Raw genomic sequence first — 13,884 nt, forward strand, 5'->3', positions numbered from 1 at the left:
ATCTCTGATCATAATGCATACTCTCTAAACCAGGCAGCATCCTGGTAAATCTCCTCTGTACCCTTTCCAATGCTTCCACATCCTTCCTATAGTGAGGCGACCAGAACTAGACACTATTTATTTACATCTTTCCTGTAGACAGGTGACCTAAACTACATACAATATTCCAGATTAGGTCTCACCAATGTCTTATACAACTTCAACATGACACCACATCTCCTATACTAAATACTTTGATTTATGAAGGCCAGTGTGTCAAAAGCTTTCTTTATAATCCTATCTATCTGTGATGCCACTTTCAATGAATTATGAACTGCATTCCCAGTTCCTTTTGTTCTACCACACTCCTCACTGCTCTACCATTTACTGTGATCTACCCTGGTTGATCCTACTGAAATGCAGACAAGTGTGAGGTGTTGCACTAAATTCCACCTGCCATTTTTCAGCCTGTTTTTCCAGCTGGTCCAGATACTGCTGCAAACCATGATAGCCTTCCTTGCTGTCCACTACACCTCTAGTCTTGGTATCATCTGTAAACTTGCTGATCCAGTTAACCACGTTATCATCCAGATCACTGATATAGCTGACAAACAACAATGGACCCAGTGCCTGTGGAACTCTATTAGTCACAGGCCTCCAGTAAAATAGATAACCATCTACCACCACTCACTGGCTTCCCCACATAGCCAATATCTAATCCATTTACTACCTCATCCTGCCTGCCAAGTGATTGAACCCTCTTGACCAACATCCCATGTAGAACCCTGTCAAATGCCTTGCTAAAATACATGTAGACAACATCCATTGCCTTGCCTTCAGTTTTTCCTAGTAACTTCCTCAAAAACCACAACAAGAACGGTTAGACATGACCTACCACACATGAAGCCATGCTGACTATTCTCACTAGATCCATGTCTATCCAAATACTTATATAACGAGTCCCTTAGAATACTTTCCAATAACTTTCCCACCACTGATGTAAGGCTCACTGGCCTATAATTCCAGGTTTATAGTTTATGTTTAGAGCCTTTCTTAAACACAGAACAACATTGGTTATCTTCCAAATGTCTGGCAGCTCACCTGTCACTAAGGATATCTCTGTTTGGGCCCAAGCAATTTCTGCTCTTGCCTCCATAGGATCCGAGGAAACACTTTGTCAGCCCTGGGAATTTATCCACACTAATTTGTCTCAGGATAGCAAACACCTTCTCCTCTGTAATATGTATAGGCCCATGAAGCTGATGCAGCTTTGCCTCACTTCTATACTCTATGTCCATCTCCTGAATAAATACAGATGCAAAAAAAATAATTTAAGATCTCCCTTATCTCACTTGGCTCCACACATGGATTATCATTCGACCTTCCAGAGGACCAATTTTGTCCCTCGCAATATACGAGCAAGGATGTGAAGCTGAGGCTTTTCAGGCATTAGCCAGACTGCACATCCAGCATTGTGAGCAGTTTTGGGTCCCTTATCTAAGAAAAGATATGCTGGCACTGGAGATTGTCCAGAGGATGTTCAAGAGAATGATTCCGGGAACAAAACGGTTAACATATGAGGAGCTTTTGATGGCTCCGAGCCTATATTCACAGGAGATTACAGTTGGGGCTGGGAGAGAAATCCCATTGAAAACTATTGAATATTGAAAGACCGAGACAGAGTGGATGTGGAAAGGGTATTTCCTACAGCGGCTAGGTCTAGGACCAGAGGACACAGCCTTAGAATACAGGAACATCCAGTTAGAAAAGAGATTAGAGGGAATTTCCTTTGCCGGAGGGTGGTAAATCTGTGGAACACATTGCCACAGACGGCTGTGGAGGTCAAGTCATTGAGTATATTTAAAGCAGAGTTTTCTGGGTGCTTCGTTAGTTGGGGTATCAAAGTCTACAGGGAGAAGGCAGAAGAACGGGTTTGAGAGAGATAATAAATCAGTCATGATAGAATGGTGGAGCAGACTCGATGGCTAAATAGCTTAATTCTGCTCCAATGTATTATGGTCTCTCTCTACTAAGTCTGCACTTTGAAGAGAGGGAGTGTGGACCTGAAGCTGGAAAAAAGTTGGGAAGAAATCAGAATTCGGAATCTTCAGATTCCAGAAACATGATTCAGGGTGACGAGGTTCGACGTTGTTCAAACTTGACAACTGCTTCTCACCAGCCCTTGCTTCCATTCACTTTTGTTTGCTCCATCATTAAAAATCTTACAAATCGCTCAAATAGGGATGCTAAAAACATAACAAACAACTGTCTATTATTCACAATGAAGAGAGTCAGCAAGGCCAACTTTCAACTGTCCCAGAAAAATCCAAGAATTGAGAACACAATGCCAAAACATCTTCAACAATCCTGAAATTCTGCTTTTAGAAAACACTGATTTTTTTTAAAAATCTAAAACTTAGCCACTTTTTCAGCAATTTGGAATTTTTATCCACTAGGCTAGGGGAATCATAAACACAAAACATTCCACAGATGCTGAAAATCCAGAGCAACATAACACAAAATGCTGGAGGAACTCAGCAGGTCAGGCAGTTCTTTATTGAAAATTGCAATAAAAGGAATGAAACAGATACTCAAAGACACAGCATGCTGTCACACCCAACAAACATGGATTAATCATTTCAGCTCATGAAGGGTGGGGAGAGGGGGCAGGCGTAAAGGTGGAGGGGGGGATATAATGGTGGGAAGAGAGGGGTTGGTTTGGACTGCTGAGGTGATAAATGGAGGATGCAGCTCTCTTCTGCCATTGCAAAGTCAGAGCAAACTAAAATCAGTAAAGTGTAAGTGGCATGAATTGGAAATACACAGTAATACAGGAAGAATGATTCGGGAAGAAAAACTATTTGGACATTGTATCAGCCGAGGGAAAGCAAAACAATCTTCAGCTTAAACTGAAAGCTGTGGCTTCCCCCCATCAAGAGATGATGGTTACTTTCGATGAAAGAAATACACGGTCCCATACGCAAAGTCCCTGGAATACACAAGCTCTTGTACACATGAAGGTGCAACATATCAAAGGCCTACAACTCTTTTCCTTGGCTGACACACCAGAGTGAAATGTGATCTGGAGCAGCCTTGTGGAGCCCGTAAATTCCTATCAGCTCATCAGTTTACCTGCGGCAGAATACATTAACACTGTACTCACAACACTCACCATAAACGACAGCCTCGGGCACCTTCGAAGGAGCATAACCCATTCCAGTTGCTCGTCCCGTCCTAACTTTCAGGATCATGTAGTGCCATGAACACTAAAACCATGGAAAACTACAGCTGGACAGTCCAGTGTTGGTTCAGAGATCTGCCTTACGTTCATAAATAAGATAATCTTACAACTTCCCTTCTCAGATGAATGCCTATCATTCCACAATGCAGATTACGTGAAGCCACGGGTCTAAAGGGGGAGGTGCTTTGATCTACAAACTGAGAGAGAGGGAGAGACAGGGAGAGAGAGGGGAGGAGGGGGAGAGGGGGGAGAGGGGGGGAGAGGGGGGGAGGGGGGAGAGGGGGGGAGAGGGGGGAGAGGGGGGAGAGGGGGGAGAGGGGGGAGAGGGGGGAGGGGGGGGGGGGGGGGGGAGGGGGGAGGGGGGAGAAGGGGGAGAAGGGAGAGAGGGAGAGAGGGAGAGAGGGAGAGAGGGAGAGATGGGGAGGAGAGGGAGAGAAGGAGGGAGAGGTGGGGGGACGAGAGGGAGAGAAGGAGGGAGAGGTGGGGGGACGAGAGGGAGAGAAGGAGGGAGAGGTGGGGGGACGAGAGGGAGAGAAGGAGGGAGAGAAGGAGGGAGAGGTGGGGGGACGAGAGGGAGGGAAGGAGGGAGAGGTGGGGGAGAGGGGGAGAAGGAGGGGGAGGTGGGGGAGGGGGGAGAAGGAGGGAGAGGTGGGGGAGGGGAGAAGGAGGGGGTGAGGGGGGTGAGAGGGAGGGAGGGGGTGAGAGGGAGGGAGGGGGGGAAATCATAAAGAAAGCATGGCAGCAGTTTGATGAGGTTTTTTATGTCACCAAATACTCCATTAAATGTCTACAAATACACAGTGGAGAGCACTGTAATTGGCATGGCGTCTCCAATGGATAGATTGCAAGAGGATACAGAGGATTATGGACTCAGCCAGCTCAATAATGGGTATAACCCTCCCAACCACTGAGGACATTTTTAAGAGGTGATGCCTCCAGAAACAGAAACATCGAAAACCTCAGCACAGTACAGGCCCTTCAACCCACAATGCTGTGCTGAACATGTAATTACTTTAGAAATTACCTATGGTTACCCATAGCCCTCTATTTTTCTAAGCTTCATGTACCTATCCAGGAAACCCTATCATATCCGCCTCCACCACCGTCGCCGCAGCCCATTCCACGCACTCACCATTCCCTGTGTAAAAAACTTACCCCTGACATCTCCTCTGTACCTGCTTCCAAGCACATTAAAACTGTGCCCTCTCATGTTAGCCATTTCAGCCCTGGGAAAAAGCCTCTGACTATCCACATGATCAATGCCTCTCATCATCTCATACACCCCTATCAGGTCACCTCTCATCCTCCACTGCTCCAAGGAGAAAAGGCCGAGTTCAATTAACCTATTCAAATAAGGCAAGCTCCCCAATCCAGGCCACATCCTTGTAAATCTCCTCTGCACCCTTTCTATGGTTTCCACATCCTTCCTGTGGTAAGGTGACCAGAACTGAGCACAGTACTCCAAGTGGGGTCTGACCAGGGTCCTATATAGCTGCAACATTACCTCTCGGTTCTTAAACTCAATCCCACGATTAATGAAGGTCAATGCACCATATGCCTTCTTAACCACAGAGCCAACCTGCGCAGCAGCTTTGACTGTCCTATGGACTCGGACCCCAAGATCCCTCTGATCCTCCACACTGCCAAGAATCTTATCATTAATACTATACCCTGCCATTATATTTGACCTGCCAAAATGAACCACCACACACTTATCTGGGTTGAACTCCATCTGCCACTTCGCAGCCCAGTTTTGCATCCTATCAATGTCCCACTGTAACCTCTGACAGCCCTCCACACTATCCCAACCTTTGTGTCATCAGTAAATTTACTAACCCATCCCTCCACTTCCTTATCCAGGTCATTTATAAAAATCATGAAGTGTAGGGGTCCCAGAATAGATCCCTGAGGCACACCACTGGTCACTGACCTTCATGCAGAATATGACCCATCTACAACCACTCTTTGCCTTCTGTGGGCAAGCCAATTCTGGATCCACAAAGCAAGGTCCCATTGATCCCATGCCTCTTTACTTTCTCAATAAGCCTTGCTTGGGGTACCTTATCAAATGCCTTGCTGAAATCCATATACATTACATCTACTGCTCTACCTTCATCAATGTGTTTAAGTCACATCCTCAAAAAATTCAATCAGGCTCATAAGGCACGACCTGCCTTTGACAAAGCCGTACTGATTATTCCTAATCATATTATGCCTCTCCAAATGTTCATAAATCCTGCCTCTCAAGATCTTTTTCATCAACTTACCAACCACTGAAGTAAGACTCAGTGGTCTATAATTTCCTGGACTATCTCTACTTTTCTTAAATAAGGCAACAACATCTGCAACCCTCCAATCCTCCAGAATCTCTTCCTTCCCCATTGATGATACAAAGATCATTGCCAGAGGCTCAGCAATCTCCTCCCTCACCTCCCACAGTATCCTGGGGTATATCTCGTCCAGTCCTAGAGACTTATCCAACTTGATGCTTTCCAAAATCTCTAGCACATTCCCTTTCTTACTATCTATATGCTTAAGCTTTTCAGTCTGCTGTAAGTCATCCCTACAATCGCCAAGATCCTCTTCCGTAGTGAATACTGAAGCAAAGTATTCATTAAGTACCTCTGCTATCTCCTCCGGTTCCATACACACTTTTTCCACTGTCACACTTGATTGTTCCTGTTCTCTCATGTCTTAACCTCTTGCTCTTCACATACTTCTGGAATGCCTTGGGGTTTTCCTTAATCCTGCTCGCCAAGGCCTTCTCATGACCCCTTCTGGCTATCCTAATTTCATTCTTAAGTTCCTTCCTGTTAGCCTTATAATCTTCTAGATCTCTATCAATACCTAGTTTTTTGAACCTTTCATAAGCTTTCCTTTTCTTCTTGACTGGATTTTCAACAGCCTTTGTACACCACGGTTCCTGTACCCTACCATCTTTTCCCTGTCTCATTGGAACATACCTATGCAGATCGCCACACAAATTTGCCACATTTCTGACGTACATTTCCCTGAGAACATCTGTTTCCAATTTATGCTTCCAAGTTCCAGTCTGATAGCTTCATATTTTCCCTTACTCCAACTAAGCGCTTTCCTAATTAGTCTGTTCTTATCCTTCTCCAATATTATGGTAAAGGAGATAGAATTGTGATCACTATTTCCAAAATGCTCTCCCACTGAGAGACCTGACACCTGACCAGGTTCATTTCCCAATACCAGATCAAGTACAGCCTCTCCTCTTGTAGGCTTATCTACATATTGTGTCGGGAAACCTTCCTGAACACACCATACAAACTCCACCCCATCTAAACCCCTTGCTTTGGGGAGAGGCCAGTGAATAGTTGGGAAATTAAAATCTCCCACCATGACAACCCTGTTATTATTACACCTTCCCAGAATGTGTCGCCCTACCTGCTCCTCGATAGTTGGCATCCATCATTATATTCCCTCACTATCGCGACATGCCCTCTTTCATGTTACTGCTATCGAAGTGGTGGTACAGGAGCCTGAAGATCCACACTGAAATGTTTTCAAAAAAAACATCTTCCCCTCCACCATCAGATTTTCATGATTTATTATCTCTGACATCTTTTATTTACTTTGTAACTTACAGCAATTTTATGTCTTGCACTTTACTGCTGCTGCAAACAACAGTGCAATTTTACGACAAGCCAGTAATAATAAATCTGATTTTAATTCAGCATCTGTTCCAAATACAATGCTGAATTAAATTAAATCTCTTCTGCCAGTACATTATCCCCATTCTTCCATATTCATATATCTAACAGACCTTTAAATGCCACTGTCATATTGGTTTCCACCACTACCCCTGACAGTACAGTCCATACACCAACATACTGAAAATATTCAGCAGTTACATGTTGGTTTGGATAAAGTTTTGTCAAGATTGAGAACAGGGACAAAATCAAAGGTACACTTTATTGAAACCTTCCTTCACTATGGAGAATTATCTTGTTCCTGCATCTGATCCCACTAATGAGGATGTGTCTTCAATTCTGACAACGGATTACATTTTTCTCAGTCATAAATTCAGTGGGTTGCTTGGCATGTCAACATGTAGGAGTTAGAAAATTTCCTTACTAATGAATCTCAGAAGGACCACAGACAGTAGTTATTGACTACCCCGAGAGGACAACCTACTACAATACCTAATTATGAATCAGAATCAGGCATAATATCACCGGCATATGTCGTAAAACTAGTTAACTTTGTGGCAACAGTACAATGCAATGCATGACAAATATATGAAAAAACTGAACTGCAGTAAGTACATATGGATATTAAGTAATTTAAGTAGCGCAAAAAAAAATGTAGTGAGGTAGTGCTCGTGAGTTCAATGTCTATTTAGGAATCAGATGGCAGAGGGGAAGAAGCTAATCCTGAATTGCTGGGTGTGTGCCTTCAGGCTTCTGTCCCTCCTTCTTGACGGTAACAATGAGAAGAGGGCATGTCCTACATGCTGTGAGTCCTTAATGATAGGTGCCACTTTTCTGAGGCAGCACTCCTTGAGGATGTCTTGGATACTACTGAGGTTAGTATCCATGACTAACTTTACAGGTTTCTGCAGCTTCCTTCGATCCTGTCCAACAGCTTCCACACCACCCCGCCCCCCCCATAACTCACTGTAACAGATTGAAGTGATTTTGTTACTATTTACTCATTTATGGGATGTGGACATTGCCGGTGATGTACCATTTATTACTCATCCTGAGCTGCCCCTGAACTGAGGTGGCAATTAAGGCGATATTAGTAACATATGGTCAAGAATGGCAGGTGTCTTTCTTCAAAAGTGGATTTTGACAAAGATCCACCAGCTTTGTGCTCATTGTTAATTAAACTATTTTAATTCCTGATTTAATTCCTTGAATTTGCATTTAACATTGATCAAGGTAGGGTTTAAACTCAAGTTTCTGTTTCAGTGGACCAGAGTATGTCCGTAAGAAAATGAATCTCAGGGTTGTATATCTGATACATATGTACTTTGATAATAAATTTATTTTGAACTTTACCTGTTGAGCCAGTAACTTAATCACCACAGCACCACATCAATAACTTAATCTGTATCATGCACCCCACACTGTTTCCTAGCCTTATTTGAATGTTCCAATCTCTTGAAGTTCAAGCTTCTCAGTCTTGAATATACTTGATGCCCTAGCATTTACCATCTTCTTGGGAAGGAAATGAAATTTCTCATTTTACCACAAAGTGGCTGATCCCCAAGCGAGACTTAGATTCTTAATTCTTTAACGTCACAACAAGGTAAACAGCTTCATTGCTTCCATTGCATTAAATCATCTGAGCCTTACATGCTTCTGTGCAATTGCCTCTATTTTTGTAATTCTGAAGAACACAAAGTCATTCTGCTCAATTCAGGTGGATGGGAAAGGTTTAAAGCTGGGGTTCCCAACGTGGGGTCCATAGACCCCTCTGTTAATTGTAGGAGTCCATGGCATAAAAAAGGCTGGGAACCTCTAGTAGAGGGATATGGGCCAAGCATGGGCATATGAGGCAGCACGGACCTGTTGGGCCAGACGACCTGCTTCGGTGCTGAATGTCCATGGAAATGAGCAATAAAGAGGAAAGGGAGGCTGAGGTTTAGAAGAGAATCGCAAAACTAGGACCTAGACAGCTGAAGGCATGCCTCATGATGGCAGAGTAAAGGAGTTCTAGGAAGTAGAAGGTAATGGAATTGGAGATGTGCAGACACATGACATTACGAGGTTACAAAGTTTAATAGGGATGAGGCCACAAGAACAACCTCTGATACAACGATCCTATTTCCTAGCTTTTGAAATCATCTACAAGCAACGAGATAATTAAAAACAAAATAAACTTTATTCATAATAAAAAATACAACAGTAAACCATGTAAACAACACAAACAACAAACAAACCATGTAATTCCTTTTCATTCTTTACATTCCTAGTTGATGTTGTTAGTACTGTTCTGTGACATTCCCACACATCAATAGTACTGCTGACACGCATGTGGTCCTCTAAGGAGATACACTACTACGATAATTGAAGGGTTTCCTCACCCACCCCAGCCTCTCCCTCTCCAGACACTGTTGTCCTTGCCCTCTGAACCCTTGCGGTAGTTCCACCCAGCTTCAGTGCATCCCTCAGCATGTACTCCTGCAACTCAGAAAATTTCTCACCTTGCTTGAATCAGGCAATCATGGCAGATTATCAGACTACTGAGCCTCCTCTTTTACTTCTGTGCTGGTCAAGGCACAGCAGGCTCACGGGATGGGACGGTGGAAAGTGGACTGACTGGCTGCATTACAGCCTAGTATGGGAACACCAATGCCTTTGAGCGGAAAATCCTACTACAGGTAATGGATTTGATCCAGTAATCATGGGGAAAGCCTTCTCAACCATTGAGCATATCTACATAAAATGGTGCCGAGGAAAAGCAGCATCTATCATCAAAGATCCTCACCACCCAAGCCATGCTCTTTTCTCGCTGCTGCCATGAGGTAGAAGGTACAAGCTTCTCACAGTAAGTTGCTGTAATTTTGTTCCATTCCTCCAGACAGAACTGGTGTAACTGAGTCAGGTTTATAGGCCTCCTTGCTTGTGGAAGGCTACCCAAAATGTTTGACCCAAGTTAAACAATTTAAAGGCAATGCTACCAAATACTAACAAAGTGTATGAAAACTTCTGACCCACTAGGAAAGTGATAAAAGAAATAAAAGCTCAAATACATCATTCTCTCTACTATTATTCTGACATTTCACATTCTTAAAATAAAGTAGTGATCCGAACTGACCTAAGACAGGGAATGTTTTCTGGGATTAAGTGTCAGGAATTGTGAAAAACTGAGTTTAAATGTATTTGGCTAAGGTGTATGTAAACTTCTGACTTCAACTGAATGTACTTTGATAATAAATTTTACTTTGAACTTTGAAATGTCTTGTAAAGTGTAATAACCTTTCCACCAGGCTTGCACCAGGACTGTCACACACAATATTTACACCTTAAAACATTACCGGTTTCCCCCGCGATCCGAAGGTGGAATCCTAAAGCGAAAAAGCAAATACCATTTATTTATATGGGAAAAATTTGTGAGCGTTCGCAGACCCAAAAATAACCTACCAAATCATGCCAAATAACACATAAAACCTAAAATAACAATAACATATAGTAAAAGCAGGAATTTTATGATAAATACACAGCCTATATCAAGTAGAAATACTTCTCTACAATCATTGCCTGCACTGTTCTCCGTAGCGAAAATCTCACGCAAGCGCTCTTGGCAAAAACAAGGCGCAAGTGCTCTCCAGTAATCTTTAAGCTATGAAGCTGCCAAATCATACCAAATAACACATAAAAAATACACAGCCTATATAAAGTAGAAATAACGTATGTACAGTGTAGTATCACTTACTGGAATCGGGAAGACAGCACCGAGCACACTGATGATGGTGTGTTAGGCTGAGTCGTCGGAGGTTGGGGTGGTGCAGTGGTCCTCACCCTCCGGGCCGCTGACTGATACGTGAAGCATGCAGGGGTACAGCGATAGCTGGAACACACCCAGCACATCTTTAAGAAAAAAGCTGAAATAAACAAGCTAATTAATTAGATGCCACCCGGCACGTAAATGTCGGCCCAGATCAGAGGCGACACAATCGGCAATCACCTCTGATCTGGGCCGACATTTACATGCCAGGCAGCACCTAATTAATTAGCTTGTTTATTTCGGCTTTTTTCTTAAAGACGTGCTGGGTGCCTCCCGGCTACCGCTGCATTCTCCGCGAATCGGTATCTGTCCGCGGCCTGGGGGTTGGAGAGGTGGGACACTGAGGTGTCGTCTGTTTCCATCAGGGCAGGCAGGTCATTTTCTTCTATGTCTGCCTGCCTCAATGTTGAAGGTCGAGGTTCATCGTTTGCTGAAGGCTTGCTTGACTGCTAGCCTTCCACGTTTTTCTATCATACAGTTCTTTGTAAGCACTCAAACCATCTTGCTAATATGCCGTAAACTGATGTACCCTTCCAAAATTAAAGTCGTACTTTATATTGCAGCGAAAATCTCATGCAGTTGCTTCACGTTCAGTTCCTGGACGACTTCAGTTTCAGTCCGTTCGCTACTGCATTTGGTTTCCATTGTTATCCTTTCCTCTTCCAATTGCATCAGCTCTTCATCTATCAGTTCTTGGTCATGGGATGCCAAAACCTCTTCAACATCATCTTCGTCAACTTTCACAAGCCAAACTCACTTTGTCCTTGCTTCGTTCACCACGATCGAAACACTTAATTATGTCTAGTTTTACGCTAAGTGTAACACCCTTATAAGCTCTTTTAGGCTTTTCTGATACCTTAGAACTCATCTTGCAAATGGATGCTCACAGGCTCGTGTTAAAGCAATGCCGGCTAGAATGCAGTTCCGAATCCGGGGAAGAGCGGCTGCTCGGGGCGAGCGCTGCTTTTTTTTGCGCTTCTTTTTTTCGTAACAGTGAAAACACCTTCTGTTAGCGAAAACAGGTAACTAATGTAGGTCTTTTGTAACAGTGAGGTTTCGTATAGCGAATGTTTGAAAAGCGGGGGGACACCTGTACTATCCATTCAGAACCAAAAGCTTGACAAGTCAATGGCCTCTTCACAGAATTGCAATAAAAGATATAAAATGAGTGAGCCAATGACTGTGCTAGATATTCTAATTATAAATACAGGAAATGATTTAAATTTAATGTAGTAAAATAAAGAAATACAGGAATGTTATAACGTTTGTCTCTAGATAACATCAGGAGAAATCAAGTACATTTTAAGAGAGCTTAAAGAAGAAATTTCAGAGACAGCTAAAAGCAAAAGACCCCGTAGTACTTCAGAGCATATTTATTGATCAAAATTTTAAATTACAAGTCAGCAGTGATGACTGACTTTTTAAACTGCAATTGAGCTTCAAATGTCAGGGAGATCTGATAGTTTGCCAATTCCAGGCATCAAAAAAAGGCAAAGATGGCATGGGAGGGGTTGTGACAGGGAAAAGTGTTTTAGGAGGAAATTGACAATTTGGGCAAAGAAAAATATGGAAAAAATGCAGATGCGACATCATGGTAACCTGTTTCATTAGATTCCAGATATTCCTGAAAAATGATTCGGGGCATGAAAGGATATGGAGAGACAAAATGGATCAGCTATGATGAAATGGCGGAGACTCGATGAGCCAAATGGCCTAATCCTGCTCCGATATCTTATGGTCTTATGATTCCAATTGAGATCGAAGGTGAAACAAACAGCTTCCTCATGATTGCAAGCTGAACTTTAGCAAGAACGTTCATACTTTATATAATATCAGATTTCAAAATCCTGACTTAGTGCACCTGGGAAACAGGTTCTGCTTGGAAAGGTGATCCAGCGACTTTCAAGTGCTCTATCCAAGTATACAGATGAGATGATAACAAGAAGCTTGAGTGGGTAAATGGAATATATTACCAAAGTAAGTGGAAGCGGCGGGTATAATTGAAGTGTTTGAAAGATATTTGATAGATACATGGATAAGAAATGTTTAGTGTGACATAGGGTAAACACAAACAAATAGAATTACGTCAGGAAGAAACATCACTTTGTGTGAATGAGTTGGGCCAAAAGTGCCTGGTTCCATGTTATTTAACTCTGAAGAGATGAAGCCGTCAAGCCTGTTCCATCATTCAAAATGGGATGAAGGTTGACCTTTGAACTCATCACCACATTCCTGCACTCACCCTTTATCCCTGAAATTCCTTAATATATAAAAACCCATCATTCTCTACCTTGAATATATTAGTGCACAAATTTCCACAGTCAGAAATAAAGACATATCTTTCGAACTATCCTGAATGGCCAATGCTGTGACACAGTGGGCCATAGTCCTAGAAATCGTAGGCAGGGGAATCATCAGTTCCGTCTGCAATGTTAAGCCCTGTAATTTTTTTTTGTTTCATTGAGAATACCACTCAGTCTTCTGAACTTGAGTATAAAACAAACTCAGCATTTTGGAGTAGAAAGAGAAGCGAAGGGGTGGAGTATGGTTAAAAAAAAGAGGGTCCATAGGTGAAAAGATAGCAAGCAAAATGGGATATAAAGAGGATGTGGGGTGAAAAGGAGGCAATAACGAAAGGTAATGCGAAAAAAGGAGGGGGTGAGGGGTGAGGGGGGAAGAGAGCATAAGCAATCTTAATAAAAAAGTAAAATATCAAGTAACTAACACTCACCGATTACTCTCACCAGAATTTCAGTTCATCTCACTAGCTCACTATCTAGTGTCCTACTAACCTGAAACTAGCTCAGGAATGGTGATGCTCTTTGTTTTGTTCAAGTCATGTTGGTAGACAACATGGGTGCTTTAATCTGTTGTGAAACTTAGACGTAACAAGGAGAGTGCACAAATTCATGACCAAAAAAATATTAATTCTCAGAACAACATTCCTCACACCTGATGGCATATATCAAAATACATTGACAGGAACCAAGCCGAGCAGAGAGAAGACTGAAGGAGCATTGGGGAAAATGGAGATTACTAAGTTCTAAGTTACTCGATAATAATGAAATTTGATGAGGTCTCACAGAGGACCATCCTGTACTGCATGTGGCCACAAAAGACTGTCCTCAGAAATCATCAGCATGCAGCTCCTGGTAGGCTCATGGGTTGGGTGAGAATGGAAG

At 42.8% G+C, this 13,884-nt stretch overlaps 1 protein-coding gene across 11 annotated transcripts in view; it reads right to left on the reverse strand.

Annotated features, from left to right (window-relative positions):
- phactr4b (phosphatase and actin regulator 4b) overlaps positions 1-13,884 on the reverse strand; it is a 192,561-nt gene that overhangs the window by 53,451 nt on the left and 125,226 nt on the right. The window contains exon 1 of one of the 11 annotated variants that reach the window (XM_063033796.1): positions 3,152-3,326. The exons of 8 other annotated variants lie outside the window; for them this stretch is intronic. In XM_063033796.1, the coding sequence (XP_062889866.1) occupies positions 3,152-3,230 (79 nt within the window). In that variant the 5' untranslated portion in view covers positions 3,231-3,326. Of the gene's footprint in view, positions 1-3,151; positions 3,327-13,884 lie in introns of those variants that run through there. 2 more of the 11 variants (XM_063033787.1, XM_063033786.1) reach the window with 2 other exon arrangements.

The sequence above is a fragment of the Mobula hypostoma genome, chromosome 26 (assembly GCF_963921235.1).
Source record: "Mobula hypostoma chromosome 26, sMobHyp1.1, whole genome shotgun sequence".
NCBI classification, from domain to species: Eukaryota; Metazoa; Chordata; class Chondrichthyes; order Myliobatiformes; family Myliobatidae; genus Mobula; species Mobula hypostoma.